The following is a 27,332-nucleotide window of genomic DNA, read 5'->3' on the forward strand; positions in this document are numbered from 1 at the left end:
TTTTTGTTCCACTTCTCACATGTGCACCACTTTGTGTTGGTCTTTCATGTGGAATTCCAATAACATTGATTCATGTTTGTGGCTGTAATGTGACAAAATGTGGGAAAGTTCACTTTTGCAAGCCACTGTAGCATGACACAGTAGCTGCAGTTCTTTCAGCTGCGCATCCATAATGTGAATCTCCCAATCTACAATATCAGAGAGGTGCTCTGTTGGAATAAGATCAGGCGACTGTGGCGGCCACTTGAGTACAGTGAACTCATTGATATGTTAAAGAAACCACTTTCAGATCATTTGACCTTTGTCAAAATTACACTTTAGTCATAAAGAAATGGGCGTGGTCAGCAAAATACTAAGGTAGGCTCTGGTGTGTAAACAATGCTCAGTTGATACTAAGCCCTGTTTTGCTGGTACTAAGCGGCTTCTGGACCAACAAACTTACCGTGCTCAATGTCACATATATCACTTTTCTTTCCATTCTGATGCTCAGTTTCAACTTCAGCAGGTTGTCTAGAGTCTTTACGAACCTTTTTTTGTTTGTTTTGTTTTGTTTTAGATAAAAGGTTGTAGTGTTTGTATGTAAATTTAATTTGGTACATTACACAACTTCATGTGTCTCATATCTATGACAAAATATCTGTGCCCGGGTATCGACTAGAGATGGACCAATCCGATATTAGGTATCGGTATTGGTCCGATACTGACCTAAATTACTGGATCGGATATCGGAAAGATATAAAAAATGTAATCCGATCCATGAAATATCACGAAAGCACCTCACAAAACTTGCGACACGCGGTAACTCGCCTCATAACCTTAGCACAACCTTATCATCTCTGAGAAAGTTATCCCAGAGAGAAGTAAAGCAAGTGTGTAAGTTCATCTCTGAATGTTTGTAAAGCATTCAAGTGATTTATGGGGCGACTGCCTCTCTCTCTCTCGCTCTCTTGCTGCTACTTCAATCATGAAACTTCTTAATGATCAGCTGATCGGCTTTTCTGTGGCGAGTTCGTCTCTCTTCTTTGTTTTTGGCCCACTTTGCGCCAGAAAGAGGAAACCAGCGGCTGAACAACAGCAGCACGTTTAAGCTTGATCAGCTGTTGTTAGAATTTATTTAATATTACTTTCTACACCAGGATCTTTTTCTACGTAGCTGACGGCTGGTAACTGTGCAGGGGTGGATCTAGCAAAGTTTAGCCAGGGGGGCCGATAGGGCATTAACTGGGAAAAGGGGGCACAAAGACATACTTTTCTTTCTTATTCTCATTTAAAATGTCGAGCTTTTAATAAATAATTATCTGACACCCAAAGTTTTAATTTGATGTAAAATGAATAGAAGTCCATTACTGTATATAGTAACTATTAAGTCTAATATATATACCCTAGTAACCTATAGTACTTTTTCCTTTGGGAAGATACCATCTGTGCAGTCTGCAGTTCTGTTAAAGAAAGATGTTGAATCTACTTAATATTTCTTGAAAAATAATTGATTTCTGTGCAATAATTGATTCTCACACTGCATCAAATTAAGGTTGATTACGTCGATTAAGCATCATGAGGTGGAGCGTGAGGGGTGGTTCCCTATTTTTTTTTTTTTTGTTGCTGTTACCAACCTAACCCTATTAGTTAGGTTGCTTAATATTTACGCTAAGTACTCTTTAAAATACCAGAATAGGGAGGATGGTGTAGGTCTAAGTTTATTAGATTGATCAGTATTGCTGAACTATGAAATATTTTTTTGCATACAGGTATAACAGAATAGCTTTAGTGTTGTTGTTTTTTTTTTTAAACTTGATTATGAACTTCGGCAAAATGCAGCAAGATATTAAAAAAAACAGTTTTATTGATTAAAAAAAACTATATCGGATTCATATTGGTATCGGCAGATATCCAAATTTATGATATCGGTATCGGACATAAAAAGTGGTATTGTGCCATCTCTGGTATCGACATATATGCCCATCAGACTACATTATCCTGTCATCCTCCACTTCTGGTATCCACCCTCAGAGGGTGACTCAAAGGCTTTTTATTTGCCAGCTTCCATTTAGCCTAAAATAACTTGATCTCAGCCCTATTTTCATTTCTCCTTCTGCCTACACACACAGCAAGAACCCAGCCTGGCTGGCACATATGGCTCTTTGAAAAATGCAGCAGGAGGTGACTGCTGGTGGGGGGATTCAACTGTCAGTCTATCATATTTTATATCTAAATATGATAGATTGACGGCTGAATCCACAGTTACCAGTTTTAATACAGCTATCTATCTATCTATCTATCTATCTATCTATCTATCTATCTATCTATCTATCTATCTATCTATCTATCTATCTATCTATCTATCTATCTATCTATCTATCTATCTATCAAAACACACCTCTTTGTGTGTTTTGATTATTAGAGTTCATATTTAGAGCTCTTTGTGGGTGTTTGGCTATCTGTTGGTTTTGATTATCGCGTTCCCACACTGGCAGTCTCAATATTAACATCATTACTCTATTCCAATCATCTTCTCGCCCTCCTTCTTTGGTCATTAGTTTAAATTTGTGCTCTCCGTTACTGTCCCTTTCAGACTTTCTTTTGTGCTATCGTGCTCCAGTCAGTTGTCATTTTGTGTGCTAGCAGATGCAATGGTTAGTCACTATTTTAGCCAATTTAATTAAATAGCGCTGATCAACTTAAATATGGCTGGTATATTGTTATGTCAAACTCTCTTCACTAAACCTGGGCTCTACATGAGCTCAATACTTGCATCCACTAGGCTTGAGCAGACGACAGCAACCCAACCGAAAACAAGAGCCAGTCAACATCACAATAGAAGACAACCAACAGTGAGTCTCCAGAATAAAGAACTGAACAGCAACAGGATCTGATGCTATCCACACCTACTGGTTGAAGAACTTAACGGCACTCGATGACAGGCTGGCAGCAAAAATAAGGGGGCTCCTAATAATAAAACAATAAATTGTGATCATGAAGGATTTCCATGAAGTTATGACACCATGGTTTAGTTACACAACATGGAAAGTCCTCTTAAGCATCATAGCAACCAAGTAGAGCAGGTATACGAGTCAATAGGTGAATGCAGCTCAGAAGGGCATTGGAAATAACACCAGAGGGCCAAAGAACCTGCTACTGGTTGATAGACCAGTACACCAGGATTCTAAAACCAGACAGCCTATGACTCAATGTCCCACACATGGAAGACTTGCTTGACACATTACAAGGCTAATAGTAAAGATTGCAAGTTATTTTCTTGTGGCCTCTGACAGTGGACTCATCTCTGTGCTTGTCCTGCTACACCTCAGTGCAGCGTTCGAGGCTGTTGACCATAATATTCGATTAGAGCCATTAGAGCATGCTGTAGGTATTACAGGTACTGCACTGTATCTGGTTTGTATCATATCTATCTAATAGACTCTAATAGATTCCAATTTATTCATTCACCAATTAGTTAAACTGCAGGAATGTCTTAAAGACATAAAGACCTGGATGACCTCTAATTTTCTGCTTCTAAATTCAGATAAAACTGAGGTTATTGCACTTGGCCCTAACAAGCATAGAATTATGGTATCTAACCAGATGCTTACTCTGGATGGCATTACCTTGGCCTCCAGTAACGCTGTGAGGAACCTTGGAGTCATTTTTGACCAGGACATGGTCAAATTATCTCAGAGGGCATTTCACTTCATGCTGAATAGCTGGTTCATGCATTTATTACTTGTAGGCTTCACTACTGTAATTCATTATTATCAGGATGTCCTAAACAGTCCCTGTAAAGCCTTCAGTTGATCCGACAGGGATGAGAAAGAAAGAGCATATTTCTCTGATATTTCATTGGCTAATGGTTAAATCCAGAATCAAATGTAAAATCCTTTTCCTCACCTACAAGATCTTGAATAATCAGGTCCCATCTTATCCTAAAGACCTCATGGTGCTCTACTCATATCACCCCAATAGAGCGCTTAACTCTCAGACTGCAGGTTTACTTGTGGTTCCAAGGATATTTAAAAATAGAATGGGTGGGCAGATCCTTCAGCTTCTAGGCCCCTCTTCTGTGATACCAGCTTTCAGTTTGGATTTGGGAGACAGACACCCTCTCTCGTATTAAGGTTTGGCTTAAAACTTTCCTTTTTGCATAGCATATACTTACTAAGCATATAGTTATAGGGTTGAACTGTCATTTGGTTGTCATTGTGCAATAAGTCAAAGTTGCTGAGGGTTTCTCACAAGTTTCTTCATCACTCACCTTTTTCACAAATTATTTACCACTTTTTATTTAATGATTAACTATTATTAATGTCTGGCTCTCTTCCACAATGTGACTTTGTCTCGTCTTCCTCCCCTCACCCCCAATCGGTTCCAGAGCCTGGTTTCTTCCTGTTAAAATGGAGTTTTTCATTCCCACTGTCTCCAAAGCCCATAGGGTGTCATCTGATTCTTGGGGTTTTTCTGTTTGCTCTGTATTATTGCAGGGTCTTTACTTTACAATATAAAACACCTTGAAGCAACTGTTATTTTGATTTGGTGCTATATAAATAAAACGCAGTTGAATTGAACTTATTTTATCCACATAGTGCTTTATCTGTCATACACTCACACATCAATGCATGCGTCCAATTGACAGTTAACCACTGACCTTCCTAATAGTGGATGACGTGTTCGACCTTGTGAGTTACAGCTGTTCCGTGATGGGTTTAAAATTTGTTTTGAATCCAAAACGCTGCTGAAAAAGTCTCACAGAGGCAGTGGAGATGCTTGACTATCTAGTCCAACTCCACTACAAAAAGGGTAATAACCATGTTGCATTGTGTTGTATGTATATGTTTATATGTGAACATACAGAGTCCTACAATGTGTGGATCTGGTGGCTCTGTTGTGAAGTGGGGCATGGTTTGGATCTTTTTGCTCCTTTAAAGGAAAAGGTCACAGCAAATCAGTGTTGTTCTGATGAAACACTTCTTTTCTGATGGGAGTGGTCCTTTTCAGGATTAATCTACTCCATCCATACTTGCTGAATAGTTTGGTGAATATGAAAAATGTTATTAATATGCTATAAACAATCAACACAAAAATTAAGGGATTATGTTTTTGGCAAATGGCATTCATCACTCCATTTAAGCTCCAGAGAATCTATTCAAAGAAACACTTTCAACTGGTGCATTACACAGACCAACTCAGTTTTATTGAACATAATTACTAAGACCATTATTTGGTTTAGAAAACCAAGATTTATTTTCATTGAACTGCAGATTTAGAGCAGGGGCTTCTACTTGAGTAGTCAGTGTGACAAGTCACAGGTCAGTGGGAGTTGTGGGAGCTTGTTAGCAGTCATTCCACCAGTGGAGCTGTCAAATTGTGTTAAGCAGTGATGTCACTGGCCAAGTAGGAGAGAGCAAACACACGCATAAACACACATTAATGCACCTCAACATCTCCACTACAAGTACAAATACACCCAGCTATGCATGCTGCCACCACTGTGTCTCTCTATTGTTCAGTATTAGCACTGCTTGGTTAGCAGTCTTAGAATTTTCCACTGTTATATAAGATCATAGTGGGGACATTTTAATTACTGTTATCTGAAGTGATAAATGAGGGATGTGTTAGTGTAGTACTAATATAGTGTAGCACTAAATAGAAATGCAAACTATGCTTCCTTTGACATTTGTGTGGCTGATATTACCCCAGATAACTGCTTCTTCTTAATTACCCACTGAGCCTTACAGAGTGTTTATGTGATGAGCTAAAGTTTATACTATATGTATGGTAACTTTATACATTTGATCTATGATTTATGCTCCATTTGACTCAAACAACAAAAAACCCAAGCTATGCATTTTCTAATTGATTCTGCAAGAAATCGCTTATAATTATTTAGCTTTGGTTGCAGTACTACTCTTCTTGAAACGCAACGTGTGTACAGTTTATTACTTTTCTGTAACCAGTCACCTTTTAATCCAGTGTAAGTGACTGAATCAGCAACATTGTCACAAAAGGAAAATATTTTTTCACTATTGGTCTGTCAGTTAAACAATTTAGATATGTTACTGTTAAGATGAGAGAACAACTTAAGATTTTCACATTACAAATGTTATGAGTGAAGAAATAAATTAAATTTTGAGAATTAATTTACTAATATGTTGTTAACTTCAATTGTGACAGACTGTGGTTTGCAAAAACAAATATCTGGAATATAAGCTGACTTTCATATACAGTAGCTACATTGTGTGCCTGCCCAAAAAAATAAAACACACACTCACCCAATTAGCCTGGTAGCATTTTCCTTTGAATAACATGTCACACTACAAATACAGTACCATGCAAAAGTATCAAACCACCTCTTATTTCTTTATATTTTATTTTCAATGAGCCGAACTTTCTTGCATATTTTTAATGGCCTTGAGCCATAGTTCTCCAGTTTTCTGAAAGTCTCTCAAAATTCTTCTTTGGACATTGGCTGCTTTTTCTCTTATTTGTAGTCCAGTCCTTGTATCACATTGTTTTCAGAGTCTTGTTTTTTTGATTGTTGACAAGATGCCAAAATGCCTGGAAACAGGAAGAAAAGCCTGTGCATCTTATATTACACAAGAACTGAACTGGTAAATGGACTGATTCTTATACAGCGCTTTTCTACTCCCCCAGACTACTCAAAGCACACAGTATACAACATGCCACATTCAAACAAGCACTGTTTCTATGCTGTGAAGTGCTTTCTAACTACCATTCAGACACATTCATACTCTGATGGATACATCGGAGAGCAACTTGGTTAATATCTTGCCCAAGGATATTTGGCACGCAGACTAGGGGAACCCAGGGATCGAACCACCAACCTTCCAATCAGTAGATAATCTGCTCTACCTCCTGACCTATAGCAGAGAGCAAATATCAAACTATGCATCAGGCTCTGTCATCCTCTGGGCTGCATATTAGTCAACTTTGTTGGGGATCTTAGCAAAATCGATGGAATTAGGAAAGCAAAAAACTTCCAACAGATTTTGATCCACCATACAATACTATCTGCTTCCAAGCAAAAATACTGTCAAATCCAAAGAACCGTCCAAAGAACCAATGAGCATATGCTGTGGTATCCATCTCTTCATGGTAGGTGTGCAAAATTATTTCATTTACCGTTTATTTTTTTCAGATCACAAGGCGCACTGGATTATAAGGTGCATTAAGCAAAACAAAACAGTCAGATGAGTCAAACTATACTCAACTCATTCTTCTTGCTTCCTCCACTTCCCTACCATTGATTCATTAATGTTCTTGCAGCTGCTCTATTCCCATGTTGTTACAGTATATTAATGACTAACCTCATATTGTGGATGGATTATCTCAGTTGTTCTCCTGACTGAGGTCTTGTCTGTTTACAGCATCCTGCCACGCGATTGCATTTGTCCCTAACCATCAGGAACCCTCACGTTAACTTTTATCGAGTGAAAAAAAGTTCATCCTCCAGCTTCACTGTGTTTATGTTATGCTAACATAGCTGTGTCGCTAGCGATCACGTAGCACATCCTTATATACCAGCTAGCCCAACTTCAGTAACCCTACAAACGTCACTGCTGTTTAGTTTTGTGTCTTCATTCATGTTGGGAAGTGATAGGAGAGCTGTACGTTTTAATTTGTTTCAGAACATGCTATATCAGGTTCAGGTGGAAACTAGCGAGCTAACTTCCTGTTAACTTCTAACTCCTTTAAACTTAATAAATTTTGTTTTCATGGATGCCTGGATGTTACACCTGGTAAAGCAGCAACACTGACCATTTTATTAAAGATGAAAGAATTTAGACAGTTTTTAACTCTCAGTGATGCCGCAGTGTTCGTTAGACTTTGGGACCTGAAGCGGAGTTTGGACCCAGATTACTCCGCGAGGCTCCTGACTACGGTAGCCACAAGGCTCCGATAATCCATCAAGCAGTGCAGTGCGGCGTCATAGCTTACCAAAGTCGTACTAAAACATTTTTTGACTGATTTTTGAGTTCTGTGTACCACATAAAATCTGTTCAAGGTCAGTAAGCACAACCAGAATTAATACATAAGGTGCACCAGATTATGGTAAATGGCCTGTATTTGTATAGCACTTTACTTAGTCCCTATAGACCCCAAAGCGCTTTACACTACATTCAGTCATCCACCCATTCACACACACATTCACACACTGGTGATGAAGCTACATTTAGCCACAGCCACCCTGGGGCGCACTGACAGAGGCGAGGCTGCCGGACACTGGCGCCACCGGGCCCTCTGACCACCACCAGTAGGCAACGGGTGAAGTGTCTCGCCCAAGGACACAACGACCGAGACTGTCGGAGCCGGGGCTCGAACCGGCAACCTTCCGATTACAAGACAAACTGCCAACTCTTGAGCCACGATTTGCACTATCAATTTTTGAGAAAATTAAAGGATTTTAAGTTCACCTTGTATTGCAGAAAATGCAGTATATAGAATGAGAGGTGGAGATGTTATCAGAACAAGAGTGACATGTGGTGGATGTCTAAAAGCTGTTTGTAAAGTGCCAGTACTTGAACAGATCCAGACATATTTATGCTCTGAAATAATACTGGGATGTTATTGAAACAAGGCAGAACTGAACTTAACATAGTTCGTCAGCAGTAGGGAGCAGGAGAATCCCAACGTAAGATGCACAAACGGATACATCTTGATTTCCTTTTTCCAGTGAACAGAACAGGTTCCAGTATTTCACGCTTTTAGTCACATTTCTGCACAGAGGTTAGTAAACAATAAACACATCTCACAATAACAGTATCTTCATTAACACATGCACTGCTTGGGATATGATGGCAAATAATATTTTTTGTTCTATTACGTATTGCACAGGTCAGCTGTTACACACATATCATTTTTATATGGAGGAATAGTTTTTAAACAATGCATTTCTCCTCTAATAAGGAGAGATGCATAAATAAGCCTCACTTCTCAGAACCACACACAGTTCTAGCAGTTTCTGTCTAACCCTTACATCATGAACATAGCTTCTTCAGCCTCCTCTCGTGTATGCAGTATGAACAAGCACTTGGCTTTCAGAGAGAAATACTAGTGTAAGTGCAGGTTTTACACACACATTACTCATTCCCCTTTTCAGCTGCAAATTTTGCGACGCTCTTGGTAGAATGCTGGTCATTGCTGAAATGTATGAACTGCATCTTTGTTTGGTTATCAATTATAAATTTCCCCGTTTGATGTGGGCATTCAGTGTGGGTCATAAACTGTTTCCTAATCAAGTTGACTGTTCACGGAAAGCAAGTTACCCTCAGGTCATTGGGAAATATTCAAGTTATCTCAAGTGGCCAGTCTGCCCCCAGCTCTGGCACTACCCCTCTAATTTATAAGGCAAAGGATGTTCAAAAGACCCAATCAATTTGCTGTATTATTACAAACATTTCAGATGTAATTTTTACCTTGTCCTCTTTCAGTCACAGCGTGATAGCGGACGGACTCAGTCTTATCGTGTTTTTTAATCCCTGTTGTAGAGCCATGTTCATGCTCTACAGACAGAAGCTATGTCAAGCTCTACGTACAGGTGCGCTCAAAGTTAGAGAACAGTGCATGTATTTACAGTGAGTAAACAATAATTTCCAAATGACCAAACAGCTGAGACAGTTGACACTGCTTTTCTTCTTAGCTTCAAATTAACCAGACTTTGTTAATTTCTTAGCACATTTTTAGTTATGAACCAAAGCATACACAAATCCATATGCATTCATTGCCTTTCACACAGTGGTCTGCTACAGCTACAGTATATCGCTTTCAATTCGCTTCAGTTGTATTTATATAGCACCAAATCACAACAACAGTTGCCTCGAGCTGCTTTATATTATGAGGTAAAGACCCTACAGTAGAAAACCCCTATGAGCAAGCGCTTTGGCAATAGTGGGAAGGAAAAACTCCCTTTTAAATGGAAGAAACCTCTGGCAGAACTGGGCTCAGGGAGAAGCAGCAATTAGCCTCGACCAGCCTGGTGTGAGGGAAAGAAGACAGGACTAAAGATACACTGTGAAAGAGAGCCAGATAATAATGATAATAACTAATGTTTAAATGCAGAGTGGTGTATAAACGTAAGTGAAAGAAGGTGAGTAAAGAAGAAATGCTCAGAATCATATGAAACCCTCAGAAGCCTAGACTTAATGCAACATACACAAGGGAAGATTTAGGGTCACCTGATCCAGCCATGACTAATGCTGTGTCAGAAAAGAAAGTTTTAAGACCAATCTTAAAAGAACAGAGGGGTTTGTCTAAAAGACACATTGATGATTCAGTGCGTCTTGGCTTGTATTATGTGTGCATGTCTTAGTATTATTGTAAGGTTTTTGAATTATTGTAGGATCTTTACCTTATAACAAAAAGGAGCTTAAGGTAACTGTTGTTGTAATTTTGTGCTATATAAATAAAATAAATATGAATCGAATTCATATGACAGTTTGGCAGTCAGAAATCATGCTCCTCTTCTACTAGTAGAGCTGTGCATGTTTTTAATTGGTCATACACTGTCAATGACACCCTTATCATGAGAACATACTTGTAGCTCAGTTTGGAAATCCTCGGCTGACTTATCACGGGGATAGCTATGTTTATGTGACTGCTTAGTAGGATTACTGATGCTATGGTAAGAGAAGTTAGATAAGGAAAAGCCTGATCTAAATTTACTTTGGACTACAGTTCCCAGGGCTAAATAAAACAAATAAACAAACAAATTCAAAAACCCTATGAAGTGCAGCTACTCCAGCAAAACAAAGTGAAATACTGAAAAAATACTGAAAACAACAGAAAAACAAATTAAGATCCCAACAGAGAAAGCTAATAATGCAGGAGATGAGTAAATCTCTGATCTCAGATGAGCGAAATAAAGTAAACAGAAAGCTATGAAGCATGAGCCTATGCAGGAAATTAAACAGCTAAAGAACCCTTTAAAAAAGATTATTCTGCTAGATATGATAACCTTATGTGATATGATGCATGCTTAACACCAAACTTATGCAACTACTAAAGCTAGAGACTGAGAGGATCTGTGACCTAGAAGCTACAAATACTAGAATAGCAAATGGTAAAAGGACTGGTTCCTATATAGTGCTTTTCTCTGACCACTCAAAACACTTTACACAACTTGCCTCGTTCATCCATTCACACCAGCACTTTTTTCTATGCTCTTTCTATGTAAGTGCTTTCTATCTAAGATTCACACACATTTATACTCCAATGGATGCATCGCAGAGGCTTAGTATCTTGCCCTGTTTGGCATGCAGACTGGATCAGACGGGGACAGAACCACCAAACCTCCAATTAATAGATGACTTGGCTGTTTGTCTTAACATCTTGGAATACTTTCATCAAAAAAGGAATACTTTCATCTGAAAATGTGGATCTATGTGGATTGTATAGACAGGAAAAAAACAAAAAACAAACAAATCTTGTCTGGTCTGGTGTCTATTGATTTCTGCAACATTTGGATCATGCAGTGAGAATCTAGTGTAAACGACTTGGAAACATGGATGTACCTTGCTTTGTATCAATGGTTTGAGATGCTGGTGGTATAATTCCGATTATTCAGAAACGGAAGAAATATAAAATGACATCAATCACCCTCATTTTGAAGCTCCAGGGAGATTTTGCCTCATGGGGTGAGGATGAAGGTGGCACATCAACCCAAAACTACACAGGATGGCAGTTGGGATCACAGTCACCAAGAACACCATTGGTAACATCTCTGAACATCAAAATGATTCAAAGAAGGCTTGGGAGAAAATGGGGCTTTTCAGCATCAACTCAACCTGTTTGGAGGAAGAGAAATGCTGAGCATGGCCCAAGGAACATCATCCTCACAGTCAAGATTAACATAAATCAGTTTACAGCTTTTATGTAATGTGGTGTTTTTGTGTTGTTGATATTTTGTCTCTGTCCATAAAAAAAATATAATTCCTTTGAAAGTGAGCAACCTTACAAATTCAGCAGATGATCAAATAATTATTACCCCAGCGTATCTGTAAAGTCATATGACACAGAACACCAGAAACCATCACTGCCCATAAGACAGATCTAATGAAATAAACCTGTAACCTGTTTATATTAATGATGAGCCTATGGGGCTTTGTTGTCCTCATTAACAATGTCTCAAGATTAAAAAAAAAAAAAAAGAGGAAAAAATCTGTCCAGTAAGAAAACTCAGAAGGAAACAGTCATGTGTGGAAAAGTCATGGATCACAATTGAAAAGAGGATATATGTAAAAAGAAAAATGTACTTTATAAGGTTCTAAAACAGAACTAAAGTAACAGTGGCAGGATCAGGTAACCCTGCATTCTCCTTTATTTGCGCTGCAATAGGCACAGGCTGCTAGGGATTTCCCATGATGCACGTAGTGTTTCTTCCTCCAAACACCAAGGATTTTGGACCCTAAACTGTATATTGCTCTGGAAAAGGTTCAAATGGTTTCTAAATGCAGTGGAACGGGAATTGAATGGTTTGATGTAAATCAAATATCACTACATTACAGCAAAATAAAGTAACAGGGAAATAAAAAAATAAAGTCAAAATTATGATGAATGATATTCAGAGTATGAAACCAAATTTCTGTGTGTTAATTGAATATATATTATGTTGGAAGGCTCAATGTAAACAGGTGTAAAAGCAAAAATGTCCAAAACCATATCATATAAAACTAAAGAGATGTTTGATCTAAATAGTTATTTATATATACAATGTTGGTCCCTAGTCCCATATATAACCTACTCTGTGGCATTATAGAGAAACAGAATTACAAAATTAACAAGAAACTAACAAACATAAAACCCCCACAAATACAGCTTAAATGGTACAGAGGAAATTTACAACAATTATAAATGGACTGGATTATTATGAGCCCACCGTCTTGCTACAAAACTTAAACTTACTTGTCTTCAACATTGCACTGGTAATGTACAAAGAAAAACAATCTTCTTTCAAACTTAAAGTATAATTATCATTGTTCATGAAAAATTAGTTTTGTCTTTTTTTTCTTTTTTTTGGTCATGTCTGCTGGTAAAGTTTAGAACTGTCTGAAACTGCTGACATTTGCAATATGTTGTATATAAAAAGGGTAGGTTTAATAAGCTATAGTAAGGTGTATTAAGGTGAACTCAGCCCTTACCTTTTCTATCAGTAATTCTATATATGCAAACTCTGTACATATAAAGCTTTGAGAGTTTGCTATAAAAATTAGACTCACTTTAAACGTGATCAATTTTAGCTCAGAGTATCTTTTTGAAAACCCTTAAAATGTGTTCTTCCAACAGGGACTTATGAGTTCTGGTGGCTTAAACAGCAATAATTTATGTTGGATTTCTTCTTGAGCCCCAAGGCCACCGGGGAGCAAAGGGGATGAACTGCAGTTTAACCCTCCGTCAGGTCTTTTATGCAGATATCGACCTGTGTGGTATCCACAGAAACCTCAGAATCTCAGCTAAAAGCTCATATAAACCATTTCTACAACGACCAAACGCTAAAGAGCAGTTACATAATTTCGCAAAAGTTCACTAAACACAAACAATGGAGGTAAGAACTCACTCGACTTCGTGTAACCGGATAGACATTGCCTAGTTAGCAACCAGAGATCTCACAGATTCGAAATCTGCAAGTTTCACCACGCTCCGACCAAAGTTCATTGAACCAGTGGCAAAGAAGACCACAAATATGCATAACTTTCCATATGTGCTAAAGCAGAAAGCCGTTTAGCTGAGCGTTTTCCTGCGCTGTTCCCCACCAATAGCCGATAGCTGTAGAAACTGATAATGGCGGTGCTAACACAATGCATCAGAGCCACATCAACAATCCCCATTTTCAGCCAAGTTACAGTCACATTACTGGATTGTGTCTTACTTTTAGGGTCATGTGGAGTTTTCGACTTGCAACTTCTGATTGGAACTGATGTGAACATGGCATAATTACAGTGATTCTATTGGCTCAAACTATTAAAAAGAGGTGTCAATCATGCAAATCAGCCAATAGAAGCTGAAGTTACAGCCCCTCAGAATTTAAGGCACCAAAACCTATTTAAACTGTCTATGGCGCACGGCAGAATAGGCCGTTGGATGTGAGTGTGTGGGTAATTCTTCAAAAATATTCAAAAAACAAGCATTTTTAGACATGCAATTGAGTTTAAATAGTGTCTGCTGTTCAATACCTCAAAATTTTAAATTCACACGTGGTGTCAGAGTGTGCCAAAATTGGACAAACTAGACAACGTCTGAACATTTATTTATTTATTAAAAGCGCAAAAATTTTTCACTGTTTCACTTCAGAAGCATAAATCTTTGCACTTTTCATATGTTGATTACTGGTTTTATGAATTTAAATGTGAACCAAAGTATATTTTCAAAGTGGTTATATGCTAAAAAAAATAACAAATAACTTGAGGAAAAAAAATCTACTTACTTTTTCTGTGTTCCAGCCTCAGTAACTTTGACACAGTAACATCCGTTGTAGTATTTACACCTCTGATGAAATCTCACAAATGTTAACTTTGTTTTGATACCAAGATTGTTTACACAGAGTTTGTAATTGCAGAGAAACACTCCACTCATTTTGGGCATGTCTTTTTTGAGCAGGAAGCTCAGAAAGCCCCTGGTGGCTTAACTGGTTATTAACTGATCCTTTGTTGCTTCTTCTCTCCCTTTCTTTCAGAGTCTGTAGCTCTCTGCTCAGGGACAGTCTTCTGCAGCCCTCCTGTGATCACAGGCCTACCTGGCATTTCTCATCCATATCCTTCTTCTTTCCATTCACCCATCTTTCCCCGTTATGAAAGGCCTGTCCAGTAGCCGGGGTCACCATCATGTGGTCTCCTATGAACCATCATATGATCCACTGGGTCACCATGTTGACCGCAAGCCATATTTGATCAGTCAGATGGACATGCCTGTGCCCATTCCCATGCCACATCCAGCTGAGCTGCCCTACTACAATGCTCAGCGTACCTCATACCCCTCTGACAGCAACAGCATCGTCCCATATGGAACCTTCCCCAGGAGGTGCCACTCTACCTCCTCATCTCACCATCCTGAGGTAAAGGATGAGTGTATGGCCATGGTACCATATGTAGGAGGAGGAGGAGGAGGTGGTGGTGGAGGAGGAGGAGGTGGAGGAGGCTATGGGGGTAAAACACCCACTCGGGTACCAGCAAACTTTGTGGACCCGTTTGAACGTCAGCCATCATTTTCCAGAGATGGCTACCATACATTGCAATACAAACGAGGGGTGCAGGCCCACAGTGGGGGGATGGGGGCCAACAACAACAATGACAGTCCAGGGAGAATTCGCCATCTTGTCCACTCAGTCCAGAAACTCTTCACCAAGTCACATTCATTGGAAGGGCCACACCACACACAGTCCTCCAAGGGGGCCAATAATGGGAGTGTTAATGGTGGTGGTGGTGGCGGTGGAGGAGGTGGTGGTGGTGGCTCGAGGGCCAGCCCAGAAGGTGAAACTCCACCAGTGGGAGTGCGCCATCGGAAACGCAGTAAGAGCCGTGAGCGCTGTAGATCAGCAGAGCCCAAGCATCGAAGCCACCACCACCACCACCACCAGCTCCACGGCTCAGCATCTGCTCCAGGCTCTGGATACTGGAGCTCAGATGACAACCTGGAACGGGAGCTGTGTCTCTACCACCCTCACCACCACCAACCTCCACCCTCACCCTCCCCCTCCATTTCCCCCTCGCCTATTGCCATGACAATAAGCCGGTATCCCGGCAACAACCCAGACAAGTTCCCCCAGACTCCCCTCCCCAGTCTCTCCTCCTCGCAGTCCCAGCAGTACTTCATGATGGACCCTTACGGCACACTAAACGAGCACACACACACCCACGCACACCATGGCCACACACACCACCATTCTGCACTCAAAGCCTCCTGGAGCAACAACGATGTGAAGTATGCAGCGTCGACAGCATGTGTGCCAATTAGTGGTAGCAGCAATAACAGCGGTGGCGGTATCGGTGGAGGAAGTGGCTCCTTGCTTCCAGTGGGTCTTGTGGACGGGCCCCTTGTGAAGAAAGGGCCATGGTCATCAAGCCTAACGGTGAGCAGGGCCCGAGAGGTCTACACCAACAACAGCAGCCACAACCAGCCACGAGCCAGCGCAGGATCCGGTAACCTAAACCTAGATAGAGCTCTAGTCAAATCTAAGGGCAGTCAGCAGCAGGAGCGCGCTTGCCATTTCTTACAGGTAAATAATTCCTCCCCAACCCCCATTCAAATCCAGTCAATTCACCTTCTCCCCCCTCTGTTGATTCCCTTTTCTCCACAACTTACTTTTTTCCATCAATGCTTCCTCTAAGTCAGTGGTGTCCAGTCCTACAGTTCCAGGTAGACAAGGGCAAACCAAGTGGAGTCCATAAGTTTGTTTTTAGTTTAGCAGATATGTGACAGGTTTTTGCTCTATCAATGCCAAAACAACTGGGCACTTGACAGCCCTTTTGAGAAAAATCACTACAAAGACTTCATGAACTCTTAAAAGATTAACACACAAGTCATAAACACTTCTCTTAGATATCTAACTTAATAATAAATAATGTAATTAATTATCATAATATGTGCTCTGTCAATCAGGCACTGTATGACTGATTATTTGTATTCAAAAGTGGGAGAGCAGTAGAGTGATCAAAGACTGAAACTAACTTAAATAAACTGGAAAATAGATTTAATGACAGATATTTCTGGACAGTTTAAGAATGCTCCTACCATGGGAAACCCAGTCATCACAAAATGATGAATAAACGGCAGTGATGGAGGACTTCAGCAAGGGCCTTTCATGCAGGTTAGCTGAAAGAAACATGACCCAGGATGAAATATGTTTCAGTTTAGGAGACAGGGTTTAGTAAGCGATTGCTTAGGTGCTTTGAGAGTTTGTATGTTCCTATGTTGTTTGGTGTTCTGTTGGAGTGAAAACTGCAGATTTACATGACTGGAAAGTACTACTGAATATCACTGACTATAACTGATGGCACACTAGAATAATGAAGGCTTCGCCACATTCATCAGCTTACAACTCTGAGAACCTTTTGACAATGTAAAAAAATATCATATTTATACCACTTATACTATTATATTTAGATAACCCTGGTATTTTCTTCTTTTAAATCAATGACTTAAATACAAATAATTAAATCATTTTATTGAATTAAAACTGATTTCTTACAAATACGATTAGGTGTTTTAGAACATATTATTTGTAAATTGAGAAATCTGACTTCATGAGTGTTTGCACAGAAATGCAAGTAGTGGTGATAACTGCATCGTCATACTGATAAGTTCAGGACACATAAGAGCTATAGTTACTTGCTTCTTTCACATTGAAAGCAATAACAAGTGGAAGCTAGAAACCCCCCCTAAAAGCTACACCAAACACCACCCATTTACATGCTGGGCTTTAAAAGTAAATAAACAAGCAAACCAATGAAAAAGCAACAAGGATTTCAAAATCAGACTGAAAACTGTGAAGATCTACTGCTAAAAAGACAAAAAGTACTCTGGCATTGATGTTTATTTTTTGTCCCAACCAATATTCTATCAAACATGTGTTGCAGACCGGGACAGCAATATACAACATAACACGATTCTTTAGAAAGTTTACTTCAGGAAAATGTTCATTAAAAGAAAATCAAAAGAGCACACATGCGTATGTGAGTATTGGGAAGATAGGGAACACCACCAAAGACAAATCAACCGCAGGTCACTGCTTTAGTACTTCATTAGCAGTCTTAATTTGGGTTTGGGCCTGGTTATCTTTGCACATAATAGGAGCACTTAAAAACAACATTAAGAAAAACCCCACACTCACTAGTAACAGTGCAGTATGTACTCAGAGTCAGGTGATATGGATTTGTTCTAGTGTGTCCAGACCCTTAGAGGGAACATTACTCCCTACCACCAGTCTACTACTCTTGTCTCCCAAGAACCCCACTGCCACCTACTCCTCTTCTCTACCACTTCCCTCTCTGCCTTTCCTCCACTCACCCAACCCACTCCCACGCTTCCACCTACCTTCTTGCCACCCACCAACCCACCTCTACTTCCTTTACTTCCTCTTGGTTTGGAGAGCCTCCCTCTTCCTTCTCCTCTTCCTCCTCTATCCTCCTTTTGCGTTGAAGAGAGAAGTAAGTGCAGAGCCAATAGCAGCCTTACTCTCTGAATGCTAGGTAATGACATGAACTCATGAAGAACAACATCCTTTCCTGTTTGTAGAGTTCATTTTTAATTTAGTAGTGTTTCCCTTCCTGCCTCGCTACCAGTTACCCTGACTTTCTCAATATTTTTTGTTGGATGAATAAATTAATTTTGCTGTTATTTGAAGTGTCGTGTTAAACTAAGTGTTGGGGAGGTATTTAACGCCACACAGGGAGTAGAAGTGTCTGGCAGTTACCTAATGGTGCTGCAAGAAAATGTTTTAATGTAATTACTTGATATATACAGTACATTCTAAAAAAAAAACATATGTAGCAGGATTTGTGCTGCTGGAAAATCTGACACCATCCAAGAAGCACTTGGTTTGGTGCAATTTTCACTTTCTATTATTTGCATCGAATATACGATCATATTTCCGATCATTTTTACTATACTAGTTGTGTACTCAGATTTCTTGGTGGCAGTCATTCTCCAAAGTGTATGAACTGGGATATTCAAGTGATAAAGAAACATAGCATTCAGTGTACCTGTCTACAGACACGTCTACATCAAAGACCCACAATGGCCAGAGAACAATGTTGCAGATGACTTTTCTATATGCTGTTCAGTGTCAAGTTGGATATCATTAGCTATTTGCGCCTTCATTTCATTTCATGTTGAAGAGCAGAACAAATGACATCTTATGGCAGGATGAAGACATCAGAAACAGACAAAAGATGATCTAACCACAACACAAGCCTAGTCATTAATTAATCGTGTTGCTGCATGACTGGGACCTCCAAAGTTGTGATCGTAAGCATAACGTGCACATCAAAATCTTAGTTAACCAGACAGCAATCTTTTTTGAAGCATTCAAATACTCACAGCCCACAGCTTATAGTGTACGCCACGAGTTTTTAAAAAATTTGGCTTAAGGACATGTTACATATGAATATTGCTAACAAAAAGCTTGAGAAGCAAACTATGATAACTGAATAGTCTTGATGCATGCTCAATCATCCAGGTAAGTAAATCTCCAAAAGTTGATTCTGTTCATCTGGACGTAGCGTTTTGTGGGAGAGACGTACAAGCTTTAGGCAGTCCTTGCCAAAGTGGGTTAAAACATCTAAAACGTCTTTGGCCAACCCACTTTTAGTCATTGTGCAAATGTACAGTTTATAAGGTTGGAAACCTGCAGTCAGCTGAGACTGAAGAAGTCACCTGGATGAGTGACGAAATGTTTCTCCCAGTGAAAACGCTACGTCCAGATGAACAGAATCAACTTTTTGGGATTTCCTTACTTGGATGGTTGAGCATGCAAGGCATTTCATACCTGGCATTAAAACACTGGACACAGTGTTCACCAGTGTTAACAGAAATATGTCTATTACAATTTCCATCTGCACAGACTAAATGTCAGAGTGCAACATGAGTTGAATTTAGCTACCCGGCATATGGCTAAGTAAATTTAGGGTTAGGCTAACCCTAACCATAGACATTGTTTGACAACGAAAAATCTAAAATGTTGATGTGATTGGCACTGGGCTGCTTTTTGTAATTCAAAGGGACAGAGATGAGTGACCTGTAAAACCTCAGGTGACTGTGTTATGCCTGTCTCAGTAATTCCCTCTCAACATCAGTAAAAGGTCTGACTGCCACTGCTTAATATGAAAAATAAGGTATGCAGAAGTAGACCCACTTCAAAGTTCCACTGTGTAACTGATAGTTAGTTAAATAACCTCCCCAGTACCTGCTTGTGTTTATGTGTTATTCTGTTTTGCAATGTGGTATAATCTGCAAGTGTGTTTGTGTGTGTGTGTGTTGATGCAAGCTCTTTGTGAGCATTCACGCTGCTAAATACAATACTAAACCCCACAATCACAAACTTTATTTTTAGAGCTTTCTAGATTTGTAATCCTTTGTGAGGTTGCCCATTACCTTTTCAAGAAACCAGTGAATAATTCCTGGCAACACAATGTATCTTAGTTCTCTAGAGGAACAATCGTGACCCAAGCTGAGGAGACAAATGTGGAGACAAATCACCGTTTTAAAACCATTATGCAAAGATAGAGGTCAGCTCATAGCCAAACCCACTGTGGACACATGCCATTCATTTCTGGTTAATCAACTTGAAGATTAGTAGTAAAGAAAATACTGAAACATCAGTAGGCTAAACAGGTGCATTTTGAAGTATTTCAGCATTATTACATTAGATGCAATTTTCTAGATGTAGATATTCCACATAGCTTTGTGTGCTGGCTCACTTTTATCAACAGGAACAGACCTTAAATAAGGACTGGCCAATCAGCTCCGTAGTCAGGATGGTCCTATCATCCCCCGGTAGGACTATAGATAACCAGTATTGTTGGGTGGCAGAGGAGGCTGTAGCAAGAAGGACCTGATGCTTAGCAGTTTGATGACAGTCATTTTTATTTGCAATGCTTTCTGCTCTTTAATCTACATGCAACTTTTAAGCTGTCCCCTACAGCTCACTCACACCACACAGCTCTCTCCTCCAGGCCCGGCGGCTACTGAAATAGGTAAGGTGTAGTTAGTGTGATGAATAACAGGTGAACCCACTGCTCAGAGGGTGAAAGGGCAGACCAGGAGGTAATAACGAACGGAGTCAGCCATCCACTGGATTTTCTCCAACTGGTGCCCCAGATGCTGTACCTCCCTCCATCCAACTGCACTTGTCTTCAGGTTGACTGTAAGCCCCATCTGCCTGAGGGACTCCAGGACCACAGCCACCCACTGCATATGCTCCACTCAGGTGTCACAGTGGATGAATAGAATAGAATAGCTTTATTGTCATTATATGACATAATGAAATCACAATTGCATGTCCCTTTAAAAATCCATATGAACCCTCACCCTCCCCCCTCCCCAAAAAAATGTAAAAGTAAGATGGCTGATGATGATCAAATCACCCAGATAGGCACCAGCATATGCACTGTGTGGATGCTGCACCCAGTCCATGAAGTGCTGGAAAGTGGCTGGGGCTCCAAACAAGCCGAACAAGTGTGATGAATTGATACAAATCATACAGAGTAGAGAAGGTCATCTTTTCCTTGGGCTGTGGAGGCAAGGAAATCTGTCATTATCCCACAGTTAAATCTAGTGTTGCGAAAAGGCGAGCAGTGCTAACTGGTCCAGGAGCTCATCGACCTGGGGCATTGGGTAGGCGTCAAACTTTAATAGGGTGCTCTACGAGATTGGTACTTGTAGGGGCTAGAACACATCTGCAAAATGCTGTTGCAATTGTTTAATAATAATGGATTGCATTTATATAGCGCTTTTCAAGGCACCCAAAGCGCTTTACAATGCCACTATTCATTCACTCTCACATTCACACACTGCTACGGTTGTAGCCACAGCTGCCCTGGGGCAGACTGACAGAAGCGAGGCTGCCATATCGCGCCATCGGCCCCTCTGGCCAACACCAGTAGGCGGTAGGTGAAGTGTCTTGCCCAAGGACACAACGACCAGGACAGAGAGCACGAGGATCGAACTGGCGACCTTCCGGTTACAGATACGCTTCCCAACCCCCTGAGCCACGGTCGCCCATGGCATGGTTTGACATGGTCATCGCAATAGCGTCACAAGACCGCTCCATTGGAAAATCCTCCAGGGAATTATCAGAACTGGTGGGTTCTCCCATGAAGGCCCCACTGTTTCCTCCTCCCCAGAGTCAGCGTTAGATGACCTCACATCACTGCTGAGCACAGCAACAGACCCTGCATGTCCCTACTGGCCACATTCGCACTGCCCCATTAACCTACTGAACTCGATCCAATCTGTTCCAAAATTCAAAGGGTGCATCAGGCTTGAGCTAACTTCAGCCTTCAGTCTATGTGTTGTGCCTGACATAATTAATTTCAACCGGTCCCATGGGATATTTATGAATGTCCACATGCACACACCTAACCACCACCCACTCTGCCTCCAGTAATGCCCCTGGACTAACTAGGGTTTGGTGGACCACAAGGCCACCAAGGCCTGGCATATACTCCCTTGGCACCTTACCAGTATGCAGTCTGTCTCTCTTGGGACCGGAGGACGGTGTCAGAAGGAACATCTGTCCCACCTCCATTACTGGGCAATCCTGGCAAATGTGTCCTGTCATGAAATCTTTTCCTCAGGGGCGGGACTGGTCGACTTCCACTGGCCACAGCTACTCTCGGGACTGCCCCAGCTGCACCACCAAGTGATCTTCAGCTAGGGTCACGGCAGTTTCAAGGCTCGCTGGCCAGTGATAGCCGACCCACTCCGCTCTGCTGAGAGCCCCTTCACGAACTGTTCATGCACTACCACATCCAGCAGTCACACCTCTTTCAGCATGGGGTTGGGCTGCAGCCTGCAGTGTGTGGCATCGTGCAGCCACCCGGCGTAGGTGAGGGGCCTGTCTCCCAACCCCAGATGTTCTCAAACGAGGCCCTTGCCTGGCCCTCGCCTGACAGCAGCTGCATCTAATGTCTGTCACTCGGCCTGGACCCGCAGTTTATTCAGCACCACCTCCAGCTCCTGGTGCATCACTGCCAACTCTCCTACCATCTGTGCCAATGCCTCCACTGCCCGGACTGGCTGCTGATCCATCATACTGAGCTGGGTTTCGGCACAACTGTAGCAAGAAGGACCCGATGCTTGGGAGTTTGATGTCAGTGATTTTTATTTACAATGAAGCACACGCAGCTTTGCAGCTGCCCTCTCCAGCTTACACACACCATACAGCTCCCTTCTCTGAGCCCTGGCGACTACCGAAATAGAGAAGGCATAGTTAGTGTAATGGATAAAGCTGTGCCAGCCAGCCTTCCCTGGCACTGTCCCCAGAGCCCGCTGTTCCACCCCTCCCCTGCAGCTGAACCACAAACCACACCCTGCTGTAGAGGTTAACGTGTAGCCATTAGTGTAGCACTATCCACACTCCATAAAGCCACATTGTGCTTTATGGAGTGTGGAGAAAAGAAATAAATAAAATACGAGCACATGTATGTGAGAGAGGAACACAAACAGTGGGAGTTTATTTCTCATTTCCAGCATGAAGTTTACTCATCGACATGCAACAATGAAAGACTTAGCTGACCATAATTAGGTAGCATACCTGGATAAATAACAGCTAAAACTGTACTCAATTATAAGATGTTTATGGTGCTTTATTTTTTTGTACCTTAAGTTCTAACAACTTGTCCAGATGCCTCACTGGTTTGTTCTGCACTCTTCACTGTGCCCTCCCCACACCCTCACATTTGAACTAAAGAGCATGTTCCTAGCATGATCACATTATGGTCTAATAAAAAAACAACAAAAAACCCCAAAACAACAATTAGAAAGATTCTCCTATTTTCCAAATTGATAATGACGATGGATGCCCACAAATGGATCCAACACAAAAGTGCAAGCTTGTACACGGCTAGACACGTGTTTGTTGCAAGTGTCAATATTTGTGGAAATACAACATGAAATTCTAGAGAGGCAGATTTAATTCATTATGAATCCGAATGAAATGATGCTACTAATTTAACCTGTGGAAATGGGCTAAACATCACCTTGATTGTTGAGCTACTGCTGATCACTTGGCTATTGTCAGCCTCCCTGAGCTCATTGTCCATCTCTTCTATTCATAAAAAGGGCCACTATCCAGTGCTGTGTGCTATGCACTTTAAACAGTATATGACCTCAGTGCACCATCTTCCTATAGGTTTGTTAGAAAGGGGAGCAGTTTTCATGAAAGTTCTGCTTGTGTCTTTTTAAAAAATATAATTTTGTGTAGTGCAATACCCAGACCTAGTCCACACGGGTGACATTTCCTGCTGAGCTAGATTTCACAGATAATAAGTGGGATTTTACAGGAACTCCTGTTTGAACTTTGGACTAAGTCAGCTTGAATTTAATATTCGTGCATAGCTACAATACTTTCACATAAGGAAGATTACAAATGTGCTTCATGAGCGTAGACAAGCCGAATCAAGTCAAAACCAAACTAGAGACAAGGGCAAAAGATTAGCATGACTGGGAAACTGAGGAAAAGCTACGTTTGTCTTACATGCAAAGTCTTGCTGTTAAGTATCAGCTACAAACAGCTTATCAGAGCTGCTCAGTTAGCTGTGTCAAAAGAGCACATTAAAGCTGTCTCCATCCCTCTTGGCTGTATGTTCTGTTCAGCTTGGGTGCTGCTTGCACTGTTACAGTACCTGTTATTTCTAATACTGCTGTCTTAATCTATCAAAACAGTGTTGCCAAGGAAACAGTCTACATTTCGCAGTAAAAAAAACCCCCACAGTCGATGCTTAGGACACGCAGTACATATTGAGTCACGGAATCACATGAACAGGGACTTCTTTATTCATTTATTATGTTAGTGATTTCATTGTAAATGCTTAGAGACGCATCACATTTCTGACAAGCAGCATCTGCATTAAGCGCAGTCTAAACTATCAACTGCAGCAATTCACTATTCCTCAGCCATTACAGCAGAATGAGTGTTGAGCTGCACTGGAAGTGAAGTCTGTGCGTGGGTGAGAAGCACTGCTGCTGCTGACTGCAGCTGGTTCTTTCCTCGCATTCTCTTTTTTTAGCCAAACTGCTCATTTGTGTGTCTTTGACGTCACACACATACAGAGAGAGAGAGAGATATTTAGCTCAGCAGATCTGTTCAGCCTCTTTCCCTGTGTGATTCATATATAATTAGTCAGAGTAGCAGTACATTTCTCCTGCTGTCTGTCTCTGTTATTGTCTTTCAAATTCTCACACTCTGGTCTTAAATGTGAAGGTGGTAAACACAAGTTTCATGCAGCGCCACACTACATCTACACTGGCCAGCCATAATATTAAAACCACCTACCTAATATTGTGTAGCTCCCGCTTGCGCCACCAAAAGATTTGTTGACAACATTTGGGGCACACATTCTGGATGTCCTCTGACCTCTGGCACAGGGACATTGGTGGGTGTCACCAGGTCAGTGCTTTGAACTCTAAGTCATGTGCACATTTCCTTGATACAGCAGGTGCTTGTGCAATGCAGAGGTATGCTGGGTCTGCACACCCCTACTTCAGATGTCATCGCATTTTAATGCAACAATCAATGTTATTCACTTTGCCTGAGACATTTTGGTGCTATATCTTTCCTTAACATAGTGTTATTATCAGTTCAGGCCCAGGTTAATAATGACCACCTCCGGTGCTGTTGGCCAACAATGTGCTGGTGGAAACTGTCCTACTGTTGGCTAAAGACTAAGGTTGAATGAATGAAGTGGTAGAGAGTAGTAGAGAGAGTCCCAAGGGCAGAGAGAGTGGTAATTGGAGCAGATTCCAATGAACTTGTTAAAATGAAGTAGTTAAAATGTAACCCAGTTAATGTAGTTGAAATGAATAGAGGTCTGAGGAGGTGTTTGGAAGGTATAGTGTTAATAAGAGAGATGCTAGGGACAGATGGTATTGGATTTTGTAAATGTTGTGGAGATGACTGTGGTGAACACTTACAGAAGAGGGATGAACAGAGGGTGGTGCACGAAGGTAAATTACAGCTGCAAGAGTTAGGAGACCGCAAGGTCGTGTCAGGGGAGAATGTAGGTGTGCAACATCAGATGGTAGACTTTAGGATGACTTTGGACATCACGAAGAGGAAGAAAGTAAAAGTAGAATCAAGGATGAAATGGTGGAAGTCAAAGAAAGAAGAATGTTTCACAGAGTTCAGGGAGGAGTTGAGACCGACTCTGGGTGGTAGGGAAGAGTTATCAGAAACTAAACAGGTCGGGGAAGTCTGTTTCGTACATCCTCTGGACAGAAGAATGAGGACAAGGAGATTTAGTGGAGGAATGAGGAAGTACAAGAAAGTATTCAAAGGAAGAGGTTAGCAAAGAAAACGTGGGATATTAAGGAAGCTGAAGAAAGTACAAAGGAGTACTGAAAGGCTAGGTGTACGGCAAAGAAAGAGGTAACAAAGGCAAAGAAAATGGTTTATGTTGAGTTGTATGTGAGACTGAGTATTAAATAAGGACAAAAGGACTTGTTTCGACTGGCTAGGCCAGGAGTGTCAAACTCCAGTCCCCAAGGGCCGGTGTCCTGAAACTTTTACGTGTGTCCCAGCTGAATAAAATTAGTAGATCATTAGCAAGACCTACTCATGTTACAGCAGCTCATGAGTGATGAACATGGTGCTAGAGAGGTACATTTTTCCAAACACTTACATTTATTTAAATTTACTTGAACAGGGTTAGGGGTTGCCACCTCAGCATGCAGTCAAGTTCTACTGCATCCTCAGCACTTTTAAAACAATATTACAAACCATTGTTAATATTTTGATTTCAGAAAGATTCTTTCTTTTTTGTAAATTTGCATATTTTGCCCAGTTATTTTTTTGTGTTACAGTTTCTTCTCAGTGAGCAAGCAGGCCCTCAGGTCACGCACATACAAACACACATGCACTTAAAGGCACATATACACTCTGTTATGTTATGCATTAGCACACTTCTGTGTTGACAGATGCGTGGTTTGGCCAAAGAGAAATGCCAGACCAGTCTCTACACATATTGTCCCATGTTGATTACCCAACAGACTGTACTACTGCAGTGAGAGAAATCTGTATGGATGATGTGTGTTAGAGAGAGATATAAAAAGGAAATGCTATCCATCAGTGTAGTACAACTGTGTTTTTGGTCAATATGTTTTGTTCTTTATTGTATTAAATGTTGTTCTGCATGCTAGCTTGGTTTCATGTACCATCAGGACAGTTTAGTTAGTCAGTGTAGTGGCTGGGACTTGAACAGCAGTGGAGCAGATCCTCCTAACACTGTTCTTTGTCCTCTTGGTGTGGTCATCAGGTACCTCAGGATGAATGGAGCAGCTTCTCTCCTCTAGGGAAGGAAGATGACATCCCCTGTCGGAGGATGAGAAGCGGCAGCTATGTGAAAGCCATGGCTGAGGATGACAGCGGAGATTCTGATGGAAGTCCCAAGCCCTCTCCCAAGATCCAAGCTCGGCGGGCCAGCTACCTGAAAGCCACACAGCCATCACTGACTGAGATGACCACTCTACAGTAAGCCCCTCCATTCCTCATTGGTTTATGGGTGACATACTATAAGAAACAGAAGGACCTGTACTTGCAAAGGCTTCCATTAGTAAGAGTTGCACATAGTGAGAACAAGAAATCGTCGAATTTCACCTGAAAATTAAGAACA

At 41.0% G+C, this 27,332-nt stretch overlaps 1 protein-coding gene across 6 annotated transcripts in view; it reads left to right on the forward strand.

Moving 5' to 3' along the window:
• dlgap1a (discs, large (Drosophila) homolog-associated protein 1a) overlaps positions 1-27,332 on the forward strand; it is a 162,832-nt gene that overhangs the window by 73,102 nt on the left and 62,398 nt on the right. For 5 of the 6 annotated variants that reach the window (XM_004565093.3, XM_004565092.3, XM_076876502.1 and 2 more), the window contains 2 exons: positions 14,681-16,219; positions 26,976-27,190. In XM_004565093.3, coding sequence (XP_004565150.1) covers positions 14,795-16,219; positions 26,976-27,190 — 1,640 coding nt within the window. In that variant the 5' untranslated portion in view covers positions 14,681-14,794. The remainder of the gene's footprint in view (positions 1-14,680; positions 16,220-26,975; positions 27,191-27,332) is intronic. The other variant, XM_004565095.3, reaches the window with a different exon arrangement.

The sequence above is a fragment of the Maylandia zebra genome, linkage group LG18 (genome assembly GCF_041146795.1).
Source record: "Maylandia zebra isolate NMK-2024a linkage group LG18, Mzebra_GT3a, whole genome shotgun sequence".
Classification (NCBI taxonomy): Eukaryota; Metazoa; Chordata; class Actinopteri; order Cichliformes; family Cichlidae; genus Maylandia; species Maylandia zebra.